Source organism: Opisthocomus hoazin, chromosome 4 (genome assembly GCF_030867145.1).
Source record: "Opisthocomus hoazin isolate bOpiHoa1 chromosome 4, bOpiHoa1.hap1, whole genome shotgun sequence".
Classification (NCBI taxonomy): domain Eukaryota; kingdom Metazoa; phylum Chordata; class Aves; order Opisthocomiformes; family Opisthocomidae; genus Opisthocomus; species Opisthocomus hoazin.
In genome coordinates, this window is record NC_134417.1 from 63452209 (window position 1) to 63472052 (window position 19844).

The following is a 19844-nucleotide window of genomic DNA, read 5'->3' on the forward strand; positions in this document are numbered from 1 at the left end:
TTAGTTTCCTTAATAGCCTTTGTACCCCAGAGGCTCTAGCACCTTGCACTCTCCTCACTGCAGAGCAGCCCTGTGGTTTCTTCCTGGCTCTTCTAATGAAAGGGTGAAGCTGCCTAAGCCAGGAAATGAGTATCCATAACAAGCCCGTGTGTCTCACTCCCAGTGCAAGCAAACACAAGGGGCTGCTCCCATCCTGTGCGCCAGAAGGAAGATATACGTCTGCCATATACATTTTAAAAGATGAGGTGTCATGTACAGAAGTTAAAGACAAGTTCATTCCTCTTTTCCCAAGGAGCACTGGAAATACCTCCACAGATAAGACATCAGGTTTACCTATGAGAGCTTGCCTCAGAGCAACCCTTCTCTCATGCTTTTGGGGCAATTCATTTACCTGCTCTGTGCCTCCTTTTTCCCATCTGTAAAAAGACAGAGTCAACAGCATTCTTGCAAAGGACTGCTACTTGCATCACCCCATTATACTATTATTATACCATATTACTCTGGGAAGGCCCAGCTAATAATTTATCATGTTCCATGATTAGCATAGATACAATGCTATAATATTATGATTATGTCTACCCACAAGAGGTATAGATCCTAACAACCTCTGAAATTGAATTTCTCCTACAGCTTTTATTTGCCATGCACAGAGAAAATACCACTTGCTGGGCTGGGTTTGCCTGGCATTCAGAAAATAAGGAATTTCCAGGGAGACTGGGGACTTTATTCTTTCCAAACCCAAATTTGGGGGAACCCCAAACAAGTGTCTGGAAATGCAATGCAGTTGCTCCCTGACTGGTAGAAAACTTGTTTTAGCAGAAAATATGTCCTTTTTTAGTGTTCACATCTTACATAATTTTTCTTTTCACTAGCAATTGCATCTGGGAAACCCTGGAGAATTGCCAAGCCCCACAACAGTGCATACAAAGCTATGAGATCATTGCTTGAGGGATTCTTACTTGTGTCCCAAGCTTTCCACGGTGGTGTGCAGCTCACTGTCTTTTGGAAAGGGCGAAACAATCCAATATGCAATTTTTTAATGCCAAATCACTATCTGGGGTGCATTTACTATGCAGCTTGCTTACAGTTTAAATCTAGAGATTTGAGTCCAAATCTAGCTCTGGCTATGCCTCCAAAGCCCTCAGCAATGCAGACTGTGACTAAAAAATGCTTCCCCGCTACACTCAACACCCCTCAGCAACGCTTATAGAAGGAATTGAAACTACCTGACCGTGTTGAGCTTTCGGCAGTCAATCGTGTAGTGATCAGAGTCAAGAGCAAAGCAGCTGCTCCTATCGAAGGAAGAGGAAGAGTGGGAGGGTTCGTTTTGGCACCGTCTGCTGATCACCGGCTCTCGGGTGGAGAGGATGGGGAGTTTCCAACGTTAAGTTTATGATGGCACTCGGCTTCTCTAGTTGTCAGGAGTGTGATGGGCTGTGCCATTTCTTTTACCTCCAGATGATGGAGGGACTGGTTAGAGAAAACAATTTTTTAATTGGAAGAGTCAGTAAGCAATTTTTAGTGACACAGAGAGAAACAGATTGAGGAATGTGTTAAGGAGAAAGAGATAATAATGCTGCCTTCGATGTTATTTCACAAATCAGGACCCAAGGGAAAGAGGTCAAATACTCACTAATAAACAAGAAAAAGTGCATTTGGTGTGTTTCTGTTCCATGCTGGTATTTACAATAAAAACCAGATATTTTTCTAAAATATTTGAACATCATTAATAAAGCGGGCTCTCTGCGCCAGGTTTTGTATGGTTTGAAGGACCTAGGCCTGCTTTGTTGCAGCGGGCCAGAGCTCTCAGAGAGCTTATACCTGACCTCACAGGACAGACACAAGACACAGCTCAGGACCACAAGTATCTTCCATAGCATAAGCAGATGAAGAAGTTTCTTGGGACCAGAAGGTTGGTACATCAGTGTGGATGATGGTGCAGAGTCCATATCGCATTGTTTTCTCCTCAGCACCATGCTGTTTAGGCTGGGGTTCCTGTGAAAGGAAAGACATTGTTATTTAAATATAGTCATCACGCTATTAAGGTCACATTGGACTAGTATCAAACATGACGGGATAAAATGCAGTTTTACAGCAAACTGGTTTTGGCAGTGAGAAGATCAAGACTTTCCCCCATGAGAAGTTTGTTCTAGACAAGATGGAAGCAGAAAATGGTGTATTTCATGGACATTTTTCTCTTCCTCCCAGGCCTCTGGCAGCTAGGCATGGGGACTATGATGGAGGGCACTGTAAAGTGTCAGCAGCCTGGGGATGCTGAAGGAGAGGTGTGCTGGAAGCTAAAAAATTGTCTTCTAACACATTAAAAAGCAGTCCTACTTTCCACCTGCCTTAGATGCTGCCCAGCATGGCCCTTCTCTGAGTGGGGGTTGCGCTTCAAGAGTAATCTCATTCAAGATATTTCACAAGCAGAAATACAGAGCATCCTGGCTATAGCAGCAGAGGACTTTGCTCAGACAAGTGTATTTTTCCAAGAAGCACAAGTTATTCTAGCGAAGGTTAGTGTTGTGACCAGCACGTTTTGATTGCTTGATCTCACTCAGATTACCAACGCTGCAGCGCGGACTCTGAGACAATGCTGCATTGCCTGCATGGATACACTAAGCCCATGTGAGCCAGGGTCATCCTGGATGCTGCAAGGATCTCACTCGATAGTAACCTTTCCCTAGTGCAAGCCAGCGTGAGGAAAGGCCAGCCAAGCTATCTGCATTGTTTACTCTGGACTCAAAGGCTTGGGTCTATTCAGTTTAATTGGGTGTCAGTGTCCTCCTGACCCTCCCAAATAAATGGAATTTTGGCTTCTGCCAGTACCCATCAGTCATTTCTCATCTAAGAACACAGGAGAGCAAAGACACATTTGCCCTCTGGATGAGACTAGATCCAGTGTCCCTGCTCCAGCAGGATGAACACTTACACCTCTGCCTGCCTCTCCCTGCTGCATCCGGTACAGCTTTTCCTCCACTCGATCCAAGAATGCAGTGTGAGCCTCTGAAAGCAGAGAAACAGAGGTACATCAGAGCTATAAAATGAAATGGGAGTGGCTGTCGTGAGAATGATCTTTGACAGGCTCATCGAAGAACTCATTCTCAGACATATTTCAGACTTCAGTCAGAGCACAACACTATGAAATGCCTAGAGACATTTGTGTTCAGACAGTTCATGTGTTTTGCAAATGTGCATATTGACTTGCCGCTATTCAGTAGAGTTATGCTCACAGCTCGGAGTCTGTCGTCACCTACACTGCTTCCCTAAACAATTTCTTTCCACCTTCACACACGATTTGATAATCTTCAGTGATATTACTGGGAGCTGCTTTATAATGAAAATAGAGACATTCTCTTTTTGGAGATCTAGACATCTAAAGGTTTGGTGCATGTATACAAACTGTCAAAGCATCCACGCATTACCTGCATATTCTGAAATAGTCTGTGTCTTTGAACAGTCTAATGTGGACATCTTAATTCCTGCAAATGTATTGCCATGTGCAGTGCTGTATAATTTTCCGCTAAAGACTGAAATACGAATGTGTTCCCCAAGAGGTTATCTTTCCAGACTCTGTCAAAGTCAACATGAGTTGGAAACAGAATTGTATTCTTGAAAAGCTGAAGGAAATTGGTGGTCTGTGTCCCTGTCTCCAGTACAGTGACACTTCCCTTGGGACATGCCAGCTTTCCCCTCATGTTCAGCTGTTGTGTGATCCAAAATGCTCTGAAATCAATGTAATTCAGAAGTAATAATAATAACAATTATTTTGGAAACTTTTAATGCAGGGAAAAGCAAGAAGATGTCTTTTAATCTGACTAACTGTAAATGAAGCAGATTTAGGTGGCCAGGGATTCTTTGGTAGCAGCAGCCGTGGATCCCATTTATTTTCACAAGGCCTGTATGTAAGAAATCTCTTATCAGAGGAGTCCTTTTGCTTTCCTTTCAGTGGTTCAAGTCCAGGATCTGAAAATATTAATAAAACAGTATTTACAAGCTATAGGACAAACTGTCTGGACTCTAGGATTTGAAAAGCTCTGTTTATTGTTAATCAGAGGATTCCAAAAAAGGAGCATTCAAACATATATGGTAAAGATTATAAGCAAATAATATTCTGTCCATGGCTGTGCTGTGAATGTACAAAGAAAGTAGTGTTGTATGCTACATGGTATATACGTGTGTGTACTTTAACTAACACGTAGTTAATTATTTTCAACTAAACTATCCTTATTAGAGGCAAAGCTATGGAAACTGCACTAAGGGCAGACATCCCATTATGGACTCTCCACAACAGTAAGAATGCAGATGTGGACTATTGTATCTATGATGAGGAGAGCAGACGTTGGACTTGATTCTGTCACCTGGCAATAAACCACCTTTACAAGGCTGAAATTGCAGTCTTATCAGCAACTCTACGTTGGCAAGCAGATTTTTGAGCTAATAATCCTGCTTGTATCAGGCATCCTTAAAACTGAGTGTCTTTGCATGAGCGAAACAGTGTATTTTCTGTGATCTGAGCCCGTTATTTAGAGCTAGGAAGCAGACTTTCTCTGATACTGAAACTTAGGGGAAAACATTGCTGTTTGATAGTCAAGCTTCATCTGAGACCACTTGAGCCAACTACATGGGAGTAGAGGGGTGCTTTGCTCTTACTCCTGCTCCCTACTGTTCACATACTGATTCCTAATTTATTTAACGCAATGAATGTGGGTGTTGTCAAAGACTTACCTGTGTTTAAATGCTGTAATTTTAACTTCAGTTTTAAAGGATCTGTGGAGTAACTTGTCACAAGTTTTGGTAAACCAGCTTCATACTGCACTTGAAAAGGAACGTACATTGTAACATCACATAAGCAATCATGCCTAGAATCAAGACCACTGAAGTTAACTATAATCTTTACATTTTGGATTTAGGTAAGGTAAAAAATGTATCTGTAACATTTCTGTTCAAAAAATACAAGATTTAGGAGATTTAGTTAGCCGTTAATTACCTTGTTAACAGGTCAAGCTGTCTGGCAGACAAGAGTTATGGTTTTCCATTACCCTGAAGTTCTTTATTTACACAACTCCTGCCACCATGGTCCTGATCTCAAATGAGTCCAGTGGTCTCCTGTTACAATACAGATGAGGAACAAAACCAAAACACCCTTCTAAAGAAAGGAGCTGTGATACTAAAAAAAATGTATACTAAAGTAAACATGTTGCATTCTTTGGAGTTGTTTGCATGGAATTATTTGCACTGTTTTTCAAACCTCTCCAGTGAATTTAATTAATCATTAACATACCCTGCAGTCATCTGCATTACAATGAGCTTAAGAGTTTTCTGTTGCTGGAGAACTTAGGAGAGGGTTCAAAGCAAGGCTGAAACAAGAAGGTCATTTAACATCAATGACATATTGTTGTTTAGATATGTATTCTCATTGTTTGGAAGCAAAAGTGATTTTGCATTCAAAGTGGATAGAATGTTAAATAACCGGCAATGTTTTCTGCCAGTTGCAAAAGGAAATTGTGAGTTTGGCTGCTGGTAGTGCTGCGCTACACCAAAACACATTTTGCAGAGCCGGATAAGTGTAGGAGAAGGTATGATACCAGCACACTGGTCTTAAAATCTTTCCAAGACAAGGTGTCTCAGAAGGGTGAGTTTGGTGCATCAGCCTGTTGTTGAAAAGCAATTTGCTTCTTCTATATGAAACTACATCGCTAGGTACACAGATTTGACTGACAATTTTCCCTGATCTTCACAGGTTGAAATGGATATCATAAAACAGTTGTGAGTTACAAGATAGGAAATTGATAGCCGTGATGTTCTGGAGGTATCAGTACTATCTGCATGAATAGAAAGATATTTTTCTTTGATTAAGTGAACAAGATAAAGTTAAAATGGTGGGGCTATGCAGCAGGGTGGGCACCATGTGAAATCAGGGAGAGAACATAAGTGGTGCATGAAGCTACATGTTGAAAACTTAATGGTAATGAATGTTTAACTGTGCATTGATGGGTGTGATGCACAACAGAAGCATATTGGAGAGAATGACAGAAGGAGAAGGAAACACTGTACACTAGTAATTTACATTTCTTACTTGTTGCCTTTCTCTTACTACACCCGTTTTTCTAATTTTTTACTGACTGAGTTCTGATGTCCATTTAATGAAGCATTTCCCATTGGCCTGAATGGTGAAAAAGTGACTGCCCATCTAAGCGAACACAGAAATTACCTCTTTTTGTGAGTAAGATCAAGTCTATACTTAAGAATTTTCGACCAGTGCAGCTGGTCCTTAGGTACATTTTTTATTTAGAGATCTTGCACTGAGATTGCTCATTTCTTTTTGAACTCCTAACAATGTATCATTAAGCGTTCTTCCTAGGGGACATTTTACTGGAGAGAAAAAAAAAAAAAGAGTAAAATTCCCTGTAGAGACAAGTCCTTAGTTCTACTGAATTTCCTCACTGTACAGTCTACAGCCTACTAGAACTAAGTAGCCTGAAGTTTCAGTTGGCTGAAAAGTTAATGACTTGTCAAAGCAATTAGACAATATGCACTGCTTTCCTCCAGACCTCAGAATGGAGATCTCCTCTACCTCTGGACCAAGTCCTGAGGAGAGTCTGATAATGTTTTGTTGTTACCAGGAACTTAATTGGGAACTTTTGGTTGCAACTTTCTTTTTTTGCTTTTTTTCTTATTTCTTTTCAGACATGCTGAATTATAATTATTTGTTTCACTTAGGCAGAATAACGTGGGCATCTAGTTACCGGGTTTCCTGGAATTAGCTTTTAGAGCCAGTCAAATTATTAAAGCATTAGTTTTCTCCTGAAATGGAACAGGGAAGGTTCTGAAACATTGAGAATATTTCCTGATAGGGATGCTATAGATTATCTTGTTACAGGCAGGCCCTCTGAAGTGGTGATCTTAGAAAGCGTAACATTAGAGTTGCAGGACAGACTTGCTGTTTTTCCCTTCCACTGGTTTTGCAAATTTACATTACTGGTCAAGACTTGAGAAAAAATAAGACACATTTAGTTAAAGAGCAATGTTTTGGTTAGCAGGTTTTAAGATAAATTACTATTGAATTACTGTTATGGAAACTTGGTCATCTTGAAATAAATGGAACTCACCTTGAGACAGAATATTATTGGACAAATTTCTTCTGGCTGGCCATAATAGCTAACCAGAAGTTTGCTTTTAATTACCTTAGGTAAACTCAAAAACAGGGAAGTTAAATTCCTGTTATAGTAGCTTGGCAAATAAATTGAGACAGTATTTATACTCTCATGAACATACATGACTACATGTCCAGGTATAAATGTTTGCTATGGAGAACAGAAGGGGCTTTGTTTACTATCTCAGTTTTGTTTCTTATTTTAGAAATAGTAAGTTTGTTAATTGTTCTTTGGGTGAGATTCTTTGAAGGGCTCAGAGGAGTGGGGATAGGAAGGTTTGTAATTAAAAGTCAATTGAATATGGATAGAATAATGAATCTTAATAAAAGATTCTTCTTCTCTCTGTTTTTATGGCACATGATTTTAAAAGATATTACAAAAAAAACCCTCAAAAGCGAAGAATGAGTCCCCAAAAGAAAAAAAAATCTGAACAAAATCCCATTACATTGAAGATTTCTCTTCCTTAGCAGTTCTAATGTTAAAAACACTGATTTTGGGGGAATGCACTAATCCAAGTTGTATCTTGTTTTTTTCAATTGTCCTTGGACCGTTTTTGTACATAATTTGATTATCAGTTGTTGTGAGAAAAGGACAGTTTCTTGCCATAGGTTACGTACAAGAACTAGCACAGTGAGATGCCCGTCTCAGTTAGGGCTGCTAAATGGAAAAATTACCATAAAATACTTTCATCCAGCCTGTCAAGCAATTCAACTGCTACTTATTAATTTGGGGAAAGCAGAAAGTACAGGCAGATGTGTCAAAGAGAGCAAAGTAAAAATGAACTGATTAGCCCTGATGCCATATTTCAATCTGCTCTGCCAAAGTAAAACCATCTTGTCAGCTATAAAGCACATTAAAACATAGAGCTCCAAACCTGGATTCATCAGCTTTCTCTATGGAAGGCGTTTTGGCAAGTAATTCCTGACTAGAACAGAGTTACCTACCAAAGTGAGAGTCCAACTATACTGTAGTAACTGCTGGGTTTGGGGTTTTTTGGCTAGTGACACTGACATCTAGTGGCGTCACTGCCTGATCCCCAAGCATCTTCTCTTCATTCCAGCATGTTTGCTTTATGAAAGTGTAGGAGCCAGACACTTTACCTGCGTGTAATCATGGGGTTTCGGATCTTCATACACACCAGGCTTATATTTGCCGTTCTTCACGAACAGTATTTTGGCCTCGTAAGAGCGGATCTGTGGAAAGTGAGTGACAAGCTGAGGCAAGTCCCTTTTCACAGAATCACAGAATCACAGAATAGTAGGGGTTGGAAGGGACCTCTGTGGGTCATCTAGTACAACCCCCCTGCCGAAGCAGGGTCACCTACAGTAGGCTGCACAGGATCTTGTCCAGGCGGGTCTTGAATATCTCCAGAGAAGGAGACTCCACAACCTCCCTGGGCAGCCCGTTCCAGTGCTCCGTTACCCTCAGAGGGAAGAAGTTCCTCCTCATGTTCAGACGGAACTTCCTGTGCCTCAGTTTGTGCCCATTGCCCCTTGTCCTGTCACTGGGCACCACTGAAAAGAGCTTGGCCCCATCCTCCTGACACCCACCCTTCAGATATTTGTAGGCATTTATAAGGTCCCCTCGCAGCCTTCTCTTCTTCAGGCTGAACAAGCCCAGTTCCCTCAACCTCTCCTCGTAGTGGAGATGCTCCAGTCCCCTCACCATCCTCATAGCCCTCCGCTGGACTCTCTCCAGTAGCTCTTCATCCTTCTTGAACTGGGGAGCCCAGAACTGGACAGAGTACTCCAGATGAGGCCTCACCAGGGCAGTGTAGAGGGGAAGAAGAACCTCCCTTGTCCTGCTGGCCACACTCTTCTTGATGCACCCCAGGATCCCATTGGCTTTCTTGGCAGCCAGGGCACACTGCTGGCTCATGGTTAACCTGTCGTCCACCAGGACACCCAGGTCCCTCTCCGCAGAGCTGCTCTCCAGCAGGTCCACCCCAAGCCTGTACTGGTGCATGAGGTTGTTCCTCCCCAGGTGCAGGACCCTGCACTTGCCCTTGTTGAACCTCATCAGGTTCCTCTCTGCCCAGCTTTCCAGCCTATCCAGGTCACGCTGAATGGCAGCACAGCCTTCTGGTGTATCTACCACACCTCCCAGTTTGGTGTCATCAGCAAACTTGCTGAGGGTACATTCTAACTCTTCATCCAGGTCGTTGATGACGAAGTTAAACAAGACTGGGCCCAGTACTGACCCCTGAGGGACACCACTTGTCACCAGCCTCCAACTAGACTCAGCGCCGTTGATGACAACCCTCTGAGTTCTGCCATTCAGCCAGTTCTCTATCCACTTCACCAACCACTCATCCAGCCCACACTTCCTCAGCTTCCCCAGGAGGATATCATGGGAGACTGCGTCGAAAGCCTTGCTGAAGTCAAGGTAGATAACATCCACGGCTCTCCCTTCGTCTACCCAGCCAGTCATGTCATCGTAGAAAGCTATCAGATTGGTCAGGCATGATTTCCCCTTGGTGAATCCATGCTGACTACTCCTGATAACCTTCTTTTCTTCCACTTGCTTCATGATGGCCTCCAGGATAAGCTGCTCCATCACCTTTCCCGGGATGGAGGTGAGGCTGACCGGCCTGTAGTTCCCTGGGTCCTCCTTCTTGCCCTTTTTGAAGATTGGAGTGACATTGGCCTTTCTCCAGTCCTCGGGCACCTCTCCTGTCCTCCAGGACCTCTCAAAGATGATGGAGAGTGGCTCAGCAATGACATCCGCCAGCTCCCTCAGCACTCGTGGGTGCATTCCATCAGGGCCCATGGATTTGTGGACATCCAGATCGCTTAAGCGATCCCTCACACAGTCCTCCTCGACCAAGGGAAAGTCGTTCTCTTTGTAGGCTTCATCTCTTCCCTCCGGCGCCTGGGATTCCTGAGGGCCAGTCTTAGCACTGAAGACTGAAGCAAAGAAGGCATTCATTAACTCTGCCTTCTCCGCATCCTCCGTCACCAGGACACCCTCCTCATTCAGCAGCGGCCCCACGTTGTCCCTAGCCTTCCTTTTGCTGCTGATGTAGTTGAAGAAGCCCTTCTTGTTGTTTTTGACATCCCTTGCCAGCTTCAATTCCAGGTGAGCCTTGGCCTTCCTCGTCGCATCCCTGCATGCTCTCACTATGTTTCTGTACTCTTCTTTTCTTTTCCAAGAGAGGAGGGAGCAGCCTGGACCGAAGCCTGGAAAGCTGTTGCGTGACTACGGACTCAGAGGTCATTTTCGGCTGCGGTTCCCCTTTTCCCTTTCCTCGTGGCTTCTGAGAAGGGTTGGATGATGTATAAAGCCGGTAGCTAAAATCAGGAGGCTGGTTTATCCATACGTCTGTGTTGGCTTTGGGCTGCTGAGCTGCAGCTTGTCGCCGTGAGAAAGGCAAGTCAAACCTCGCAGAAAAGTTTGTTTGACTTTTAAATGAAAATTGTCGCTCATCTTGGTGGAGGGTGAACATAGTTCCCTGTTGATGGATTTTTTCTTCTCAGATATTCTCCCTGGCAAAAAGAAAAAGAAAAAAGCAATACACACACATATATACAACAGAACTTGTACTGTTGATTGTTACTTGCATTCTGGCTAGCCCTGTCTGTATACCCTAGTACATTCATGGAAAATAAATTTGTACTTTTACTTCAATATTATTTCGTACCTGTGCTTAGATGAAGAATTCTTGGTTCTTGATTTTCTCTTTCTCTCAGTTCTGCAAAGTAACCTGAAGGATCAAACTCCTAACCATTAGAGAAAGCCCACCTGAAGCCAAATGCATGGATGTTCAGGAATCTGCATGTTCATATCAGCCTGTGGGAACAGAAGCTCTGATTTTTATTTTGCCTGAAATACCCACCACAAAGTAGGGACACAAACACATCCCCTCCTTCAAGTTTTTATTCTTGTCTCATTAAACAGCACATTCTTGAGGGGAGACTAAACCTGTGCGCGTGCAGCACAGCACAGCACAGGAGGGATTTGGTGTGAGCTGGAGGGATTTGGTGTGAGCTGGGCAGTGCTGGATGCACTATAGCCTCCCTTGCACAAGCTGGAGTGACAAAACAAACCTCGAATTAGGGAAATGTTGAAATTCCAGTCTCCATCCTTCCTGGTGCATTTTCATGTTTCTCCGCATTCCCGGGCCCACCCAGGCCACAACATTAATTAGAGCTGCCCCACTGCTATCCCAATATGTGCCCAGGTGTTCCGTCCTGCCTCATCAGCCAGTGCCACTCCAGCTTCACCTCTTCCCCGGGGGGGGGGGGGGGGGGGGGGCGGAGGAGAAGGAATTCCTTTCTTATAGCCAAGGATGCCTCTGGGCAGGGTGGAAGACCACTGGAGCAGCACTAACGCCCTAATAGGCAGTAAAGTATTTAGCTCTGTGCATGATCTAGATAATACATTATCTCTGTTCTTTCTCACTGATCTTAAAGACGCTCCCAGACTGTGTTACCTTTCTTACACTATACCTGTAATAGCAGCCTTAAAGAGCTCTTTGGATATTCTGCAAAATCTGGAAGAAACACATAGATCATAAGGGTATTGCAACAGGCCCAAACACAATACAAACTGTTTTTTTCCTGCTTCCTGCAATGTTCAGTGCTTAGGAAACCTGAAGGAAAGCTATAACCCTACAACTTTCTCTTCTTGGTGCCTATTCATTCTGAGGACAGAATGTTTTTTTTCTCAGAGAAGGTGGGGGTCCATTGAAGGATAACGGCGAATGGAAATCTGCCCTTACCAACAAAACTGCATTTCTGAATAAGGATTTGGGTAGGCAGCTTATGGGAGATAAAGTACGTACCCACAAACTCTTTTCGGAAGGTCACGTTCCTGTGCTCTGTTTTCCAGATGATTTTGGTTCCCAAGAAGTGCTGAGCTGTGCCGTGCTGCCAAGCCGGGCTCCTTCCAGTCCAGCATCCCACTGGCTGAAGTGGTCCCAGCTGCAGCACGGCCCCACTTGCAGGAGTCTCCGGGAAGGGGCCAAAACTCAGAGTCCCGGCTCCACGAATTGTTCCCAGGCTATCCAAACACTGAAGCACAGGCTGGATCTGTTCCTGCTTGGGAGGAGGTGAGGAGGCTTGGATGGGAGCTCTGCTTGTGTCCTGTAAGGTGGCCCAGACTTCCCATGAAGTGTGTATGGGGGAGCAGTCTACAGGCAAGGCAGCTGTCCCACCACGACCAGCTGCTGTGTTGATGGGATCACTTAACAAAAAGGGGACAAAATTTGACAGCTGATAATTTATACATTTAAAGAAGCCTTTTCTTGTTTTGCGACTGAAGGGATATGCTGGCAGACTCACCAGGCCAGCTTTAGGTACAGGTGAAATAGGGAGATGCCAAGGTCGGCAGCCAGCTGCGTGAATGAATAGCAAAGGTTCTTCTGCTTTTCCAGTTTCTGTCAAAACGGTAAAAACCTAGACATGCTACCATCATGAAAAGGGTGTGTATGCTCTTGCCCCTCCACAGGTGTCAGGAGCAGAAAGGTTCAGCCCTGCAGAGCTCTGTGTCCTTCTCTGCCCCTCTCCCTCTTCCTGGCACTCCTCCCTTCCCATGGCAGTGTCAGTCCCAGAGCCTGGAGACAACAAAATTCAAATTTTGCCTATATTTCCAAGAAGTCTCAAACCCATGCAACCATTTGCAGAGGCGGTGTCAAAAGGGCAACTCTTCTTTTCATATGCTGCATAACACACACCACTGATCCACGAGTGGCGTGAATACCCACTTCCTCCTTATGTCTCAGTCCTCCACCTGTTTTCTCCAGCCCCGGGATTTTTCCTAAAACCAAAGTTTTGCATCCAGAGGACATTTCTAAAGCAGTGCAATTCTATGATTCGCCATTAATGTCACCAAAGCAAGAAGTCTGTGTATTTTCACTCATCCCACCTCTACCACCTTTGTTATCATTGATTTTCCGTGCATATGTTTGTGACCTAGAAACTGAAACTCACTGATCCAAAGTACCTACAGATCCATATGCACAGTGGTGAACAGGGACCCCAAAGAGATGCAGTAACCAGAAAAGATAGAGTTACCACTCACCACTCCGCGAAAACGGGGTCTTCCTGACAAACTTCATACGCTGTACCACAGAAGGCTTCTCTTTCCTCTCTTCTGCGGGAAGTTAAGCAGAGGGATGAACTTGGAGCACACCCTTATTTAGGGCATTGTTTATTCTTCCATTGTACAAAAGAGCTGGAATATACAGCCATCTGTGTTGCTAAGAAACAGGGCCCTGTTGCCTTGGGACTTGATTCAGAATTCAAAAACAAAAATACTGTCTCAGTAGACTGCATAAATGCAGCTTGAAACCTAGCAACAAGGCCACAAGTTCAACGCGATTCGCTCACATGTTAGGAAACAAGGGTATTAGAAGGAAAATATGACTGAGGAAAAGAAAACAGTAGTCTGAAAACAAAACAGAGCTGCTCTATCACCAATTATCCTAAGGGATGGAACTATCTTTTACTAAACATACTTTTATGGCCTGTGAGATCTGATGCTTTGCTACCCTGTGCTTTGAGCAGGTTCATATTTACTGTAACAAGTGAATACAAAGCATCACCGGTATTTACACCAGTATTTCCTGAATGCTCAGCTTTTGCAGATTATGTGACAAACACAAGAGCTAGGATAGCAGAATGAATTTTGATTTTTCAAGCACTCTGCCAACAGAATAATTTAATAGTTGCTACACACACCTTGGAATGATCACTCTTAAAATGGCAGGGATTGCATAACAAGGAGGAATTAATTAACCACATGCACACAGACAGTTTTCTGTATTTGCTTATGTACAAATAAAGTAAAATAAATGAGAACACAGCACAAGTATAAAATTATGAATACCTTATAGCATCCTTTCACCTTAGCAAATGGTCATTATGTGCTGTTGGAAATTGCATTGGTTCAATCAGCTATTTCATTGCAAAATCTTTTCCCTCTGGTTGCAGAACTTCATTACACAGCTGAAACTTTGGCCAGCCCTCCAGCAGAGTAGGCCAAGTTTGAACCGAGCAATAGTTCTCAGCTGAGTAAACAGGGCTCAGTTGTTTGTTTTGCTTTTTTGATGTTTCATCATAAAATCATAAAGAGCTGTTCTTCAGCTGTGTGATATGACTGTGTTCATACTGGATTAAGCTGGAGACAAAGGAGGAAGCAAAATTCAGTGGTGACAAACAGCTCAGACCCACGTGAACACTTTTCACATTCGTTTCTCCTTGTTCTGCTTCTTATAAGCATATAATTTAACACAGAAAAGAAAAGAAAAAAAGCTTTTTTCCTGTAATGTTGTAGCACTTCCATGCAGTTCCTTCAACATTTATATTGTTGCAATTGCTCAGAGTCAGGGCCTAAAGAGTATCTGGGAAAACACCTTTGATTTTCATTTGTTCATTTTTCAACGACATGCAGAACCCCTTGAGAGGGTATACTATACACTGATACAACACATTTTTCTGTATTTTTAAGCAAATTAACATTTCTTCATGCTTTCAGCTGAACAGGAAGTTGGAGGTTGTAGCTGAGATTTGTGATAGGGCGTTTTATTAGTTCAAATACAGAAAGATCTCACAGCAACCTTAAAGGAAATTATAAGATATAATTGGATGATCCTTTGCAAGTTTCTACTGCTGAGATACCTACAGTTTTACTGAAGAGAAAATAAAATCAAATTCCTTAAAATCACTTGAAGAAATAAAATGTGACATTGCCAGTAGATGGCAGCATGTTACTTATTTTACGAGGTAGAGGCGTTTTAAAATCCGGGAACCTAAGGAGTAAAATCTTTTTGCTCTACCACAGCATAGCAAGAGGGCTTGAAATTTTCCTACACAAAACACCCTCATGTTTTCAGCTAAATATAAGTCCTTTGTAGACTTAAATAAGATTAAGGAGACCTTAAGAGTACAAGCTGGAAAAAGCAGTAAAGCTAGTCAGGATCCTAGTCTGAGCTGCAGAATCTTCTTAGGGACAAGCAAACACAGATGGAATATTATACCCAGATTTAACCTTGAAAACCGTAACCAATAGTATCTATACTTTCTACTTCAAAAGAAGAGATTTCAGAAAAAAAATAAAGAAAAAAAAAGAAAAATAGAACTTGCCCATTCACTATTTTGAAATGGTAAAAGAGAATGGGATGAAAAACATTTTGTTCAGTCACCATATCATACAGAATCACAATCAGTCAAAACCCAGACTATAAAAAAAATGCATGACGACAGGACCGTTAGCATGACCTTTTGAACAAGCTGTGATGTCCAGTGTTTTTTAGAATTTTTAAAACTTGTTGTTCTATGCTGCATTGTTTCTAACAAGTAAAAAAAAAATAAAATAAAATAAAATAAGTATTTACTTTTCATTTTGAAAACAGACAAACAATTCTTATCACCAGTTTTCAGCCTATGTTAGAAATAGAATCTTTCCTTCCCTTAGGCTCTCAGCTTTTTGGGATAGTGCCCTACAGTTTTCCTGTACTTCTGTGGCAGCTGAACCAGACAGGTTCAGGGCCCTCGTCTGGGGTATATCATATCAATGCTCCAGTGATAACTCAAGAAAACCAGGAAGATGTCACTGAGTGCTTGTAATTCTGATTTAGTTCTTACACTCATGCAGAATCTGGGTATGTCCACTGCATTTGGTGTAAAAGCAATGTGAATCAGAATTAGCCGATTAAAACTACTGCTGGAGCAACAGAAAGAAAGATTAAATCATAGAGGTTTGCATTACTGTGTCAAATGCTGAGCAGTATGTGATAACAGCATAAGATATCATTTCTTCCTCAACTAGTATATAGAGTGGTGTTTGAGGGCAAATGGTGGCTTAGAGTTCCCTTGCTATAACTCATGTAAGTAAGGAACAATCCTACAGATTTTATAAAACCACATCTTACTTCTGAAATCTTATTAGAGACAGAGTAGAATAAATCCTGGTTTACACTAAAATAGCGGTTTCATTTCCCTTATTCTGAGTAGTTGTTCATCAAGCCCAGGAATTAGAGGCACATCTACCCCATGCAGCGCAACTCTGAAATATCCCAGCTAACTCCAGGATCAATGCCTACAGGTCCAGGTCAAGGTGACACATCCATCTCTGCTAATTAGCCTTCGTGTTCAGCATCATGCAGACATAACTCTTGCAGTCAAGTGCTGGAGTTAAGAAAGGCAAGCCAGCTCAGAGCTATTTTAGGCTTCTCTGCACTACACAAAGAGTTGTGAGGGTAATTCCATATCATCATTCCTTCCACAGAGATGAAGGAAGAACAGAACAGTCTCAAAGGCTAGGTAGGGGCAATCCCTGTTTCTTAGAAATGCAATAGACAGGAAAAAACAGCTGGGATACATAGAATAACAAACAAAAATAAAACCTGAACACTAGCTCCCACACTTGTCAAATTTGAGTCCTTACAAATTTCTCCTTCAAACATCTCTATTATAGTTTACCTTAAGATATTGTATGACACAAAACTAAAAGCCTCATCTGTTTTTGCTGTAAGAATTACCACAAAAATTTTATTTTTGTGGAAAATTTAGGAAGTGACTGATTAGAAATAAAGTAACAAGAAAATTTATTTTGTCTTTTCTAATCCATTCTAATTGCAGTCTTTCTGTCTGCTGTTTCCAAACCACATAGAACTGAAGACGAACACACATCAAAGAGTAGTCAGCAGTAGGAATGATAGCACATTGTGATTTGCAATGTTCTTCTAAAGCAAAATTAAGCCAGACAGCAGTTTTCTCCCCCTCACGTCTCCCTTCCCAGTAAGAACTGCAAATATAAGAATGTGTACGTGTATAAAATCAGCTTGTAAATATTTGGTATTCCTACACTTTAAAACAATTACCATCCCATAATCTCAGTCTAAACTAAGTTACGGCCTTAGCCTTTATCACCAAGCTCTAAATCCCTTACTAACAGGATTTAATTTACCCACATTGCTGACAAAAGCAAAACAAGGGATCTACATTGCTGTGGATTTGAGTCATTACATTAGTTGCTGCTGAAGTAATGATGTTCCCTTTTCCAAGTCTGAATCCAGCGGGACTGGATTCCCTGAATTTTGAATTAATCAAAATCTAGAAACTACGGCAGATAGGCACAGTGACTCAGCGTATATAGATTACATTTATTTGGTTAAATAATTCAACATTTTTCTCATGATCTAGTTAACTTTATCATCATACACTTGGCTTCTATTTTTCTGTTCCCACTCTTCACGGCTTTTAGTTTTAGCCCTGCTTTTTCTGAAATCACACAGCTTTTTTCAGACATTTCTGTGATCTCCATAAGGCTGGAAACCATCGATCTCAGAGGCTGGAAAACAACCACCAGCACTAGGGTCTTAACATCTGTGTAGATGATATATGCAGACATATATCTCAGTGGAAGGAACTGACTCTTCCAATGTCTGCTTGGAAATAAAAGGAGATTCACAAATTATTTTCTAAATAACTTGTACAAAGACTGTTTCTTTCATAAATGACAATTTTTAGTGGCTATCATTCCATTTTGTCACACTGATAATGTAGGCTGGAGTCAAAAAGCCATACAAATGATACCTAAAAAATAAACATGTACCATTAGCTGTTTATTGCTGCCTTGCTTAAAGTATTTCAGTCTTCCAGCTGGGGCACATAAATTCTCCCAACAAGGACATGCCTTTTTATTCTGTACTTGCACAGTTTGTACCAACAAAATCCTGCCTCAGGACTGGAGCTTTCATACTCTGCTACGTCGTAGGCAAATACCTGCCTCACAGCAGGAGAGAAATCGAAACATTTGAAGTTACCTATCTCAAGTTGCCAAGCCAGATTATTCAACCAGTGGGAGCCATCTGGAGAAAATGTATGTTTCTCACTGAAGAAGTGCTGGAGGAGTGCACTTAGGAAAAATTTCTTGACTGAGGAAGAAGTTTCACAGAGATGTAAGAGGAAAACCGCTGGAAACGGTGTCTTTTGGGAAGAGGACGAGAGGTAAAAGATTGCAATTTGTTCTTGATGGTGTGTCCTGGGAAAATCCATGCTGCTGTTCCTCACTTTTTTCCCCTCATTCCTTTGCCTGTCTGGCTATTCTGCCCTTCACTAAAGACGTTTTCCCAGAGGCGCCAGCCACACTCTTGGCTGAGGGGCTCAGCTGTGCCCTGCGGTGGGTCCGTTGGGGAACCTGCTGGAACCACCTGGAACCGGCTGGAACCAGCTGGAACCGGCTGCCTCCGGCACAGGGCAGCCCCAGCCTCTCCTCACAGAGGCCACCCTGCAGGCCCTGCTGCCAGTGCCTTGCCACCAACGCCCACTACAGCTCTTTGTATAAAACCTCACACATCTAACGATCTTGGGCCTAACAGTAACATGCGCCACGTAACCTGGCATGCCCAGACACCCCAGAAGACTTGCCTGTGTCCTGGTGCTAGCAAGCCATTAAACTGAACTCAAGCAGACCATTTTTTCATTAAGGTCATGGTGGAAAGTGTATGCTCTGATTCAGTTATACACTGGAAAATATCTGCTGTAAATTAATCAGTACCTGAAATCTGGGGTCCTGCAGTTTCTACATTTCTGTTTGTAGAAGACTTCTTGATGGATGAGAAGTGAGGAATTAAGTTTCATTGCAACATTCATACACAACAAGTAGTTTAATGAGTTCAAGCACAACATACGAACTGTGTGTAAAACATAATACATGTTCTGGAAACCTGCAGTTCTATGAGGGTTGTACATCAGTGAAATCAATAACATCATTCCCACCCGCCTAAGTAGGGGAGGGGTGGGAAACAATATCCTTAAGTACGCAGGAATACAGGGGTCTAACCTCTCCTTACAGACCTTGGTTTCTTAAAACTTTACAGAAGTGTACATCTGTACTAGAGCATTACGATTCAGGCAAATTTCTACAAATCAAGAGCAATACAGAACAACTTCATAATCTCATGGAAATATATCCAAGAATGGTATTTCCTTCAAAAAGAAGAAAGAACACACCAGAATCATAGAATCATAGAATAGTTTAGGTTGGAAGGGACTTTAAAGATCATCTCGTTCCAACGCCCCCTGCCACTACAGCAGGTTGCTCAGAGCCCCACCTAACACTTCCGGGGAGGGGGCATCCACAGCTTCTCTGGGCAACCTGTTCCAGTGCCTTAACACGCTCATTGGAAAGAATTTCTTTATCTAATCTAAATCTGCTCTCTTTCAGTATAAAGCCATTATCTCTTGTCCTATCACTATATGCCCTTGTAAAAAGTCCCTCTCTAGCTTTCTCGTAGGCTCCCTTCAGGTACTGGAAGGCTGCTATAAGGTCTCCCGAGAGCCTTCTCTTCTCCAGGCTGAACAACCTCAACTGTCCCAGCCTTTCTTCCTAGGAGAGGTGCTCCAGCCCTCTGAACAGATTTGTGGCCCTTCTCGGGACCTGCTCCAACAGGTACATGTCCTTCTTGTGCTGAGAGCTCCAGAGCTGGATGCAGGACTCCACGTGGGGTGTCACCACAGCAGAGTAGAGGGGCGGAATCGCCTCCCTTAGCCTGCTGGCCACGATGCTGTTCATTGCAGCCCAGGATATGGTTGGCCTTCTGGGTTGCGAGCGTACACTGCTGGGTCATATTGAGCTTGTCGTCAACCAGCAGCCCCAAGTCCTTCTCCTGAGGGCTGCTCTCAGTCCATTCTCCACCCAGCCTATATTTGTGCTCGGGATTGCCCTCACCCATGTGCAGGA

The 19844-nt window shown here is 42.7% G+C and overlaps 1 protein-coding gene and 1 long non-coding RNA gene across 2 annotated transcripts; both read right to left on the reverse strand.

Annotated features, from left to right (window-relative positions):
* On the reverse strand, nucleotides 1-8353 carry C4H7orf78 (chromosome 4 C7orf78 homolog; the record flags this gene model as incomplete). Its single annotated transcript, XM_075417905.1, has 5 exons — nucleotides 1-1995; nucleotides 2933-3006; nucleotides 3824-3966; nucleotides 4729-4813; nucleotides 8258-8353. Coding segments are annotated over 5 exons (840 nt in total), but the record flags the coding sequence as incomplete, so codon positions are not given.
* A 1794-nt stretch (nucleotides 8354-10147) lies between these two features.
* Nucleotides 10148-12358, reverse strand: LOC142361051 (uncharacterized). The gene is made up of 3 exons (XR_012763584.1): nucleotides 11941-12358; nucleotides 10798-10946; nucleotides 10148-10642 (listed from the first exon to the last, which is right to left on the reverse strand). It is a non-coding gene; the product is annotated as an uncharacterized LOC142361051 (long non-coding RNA).
* Nucleotides 12359-19844: the final 7486 nt, after the last annotated feature.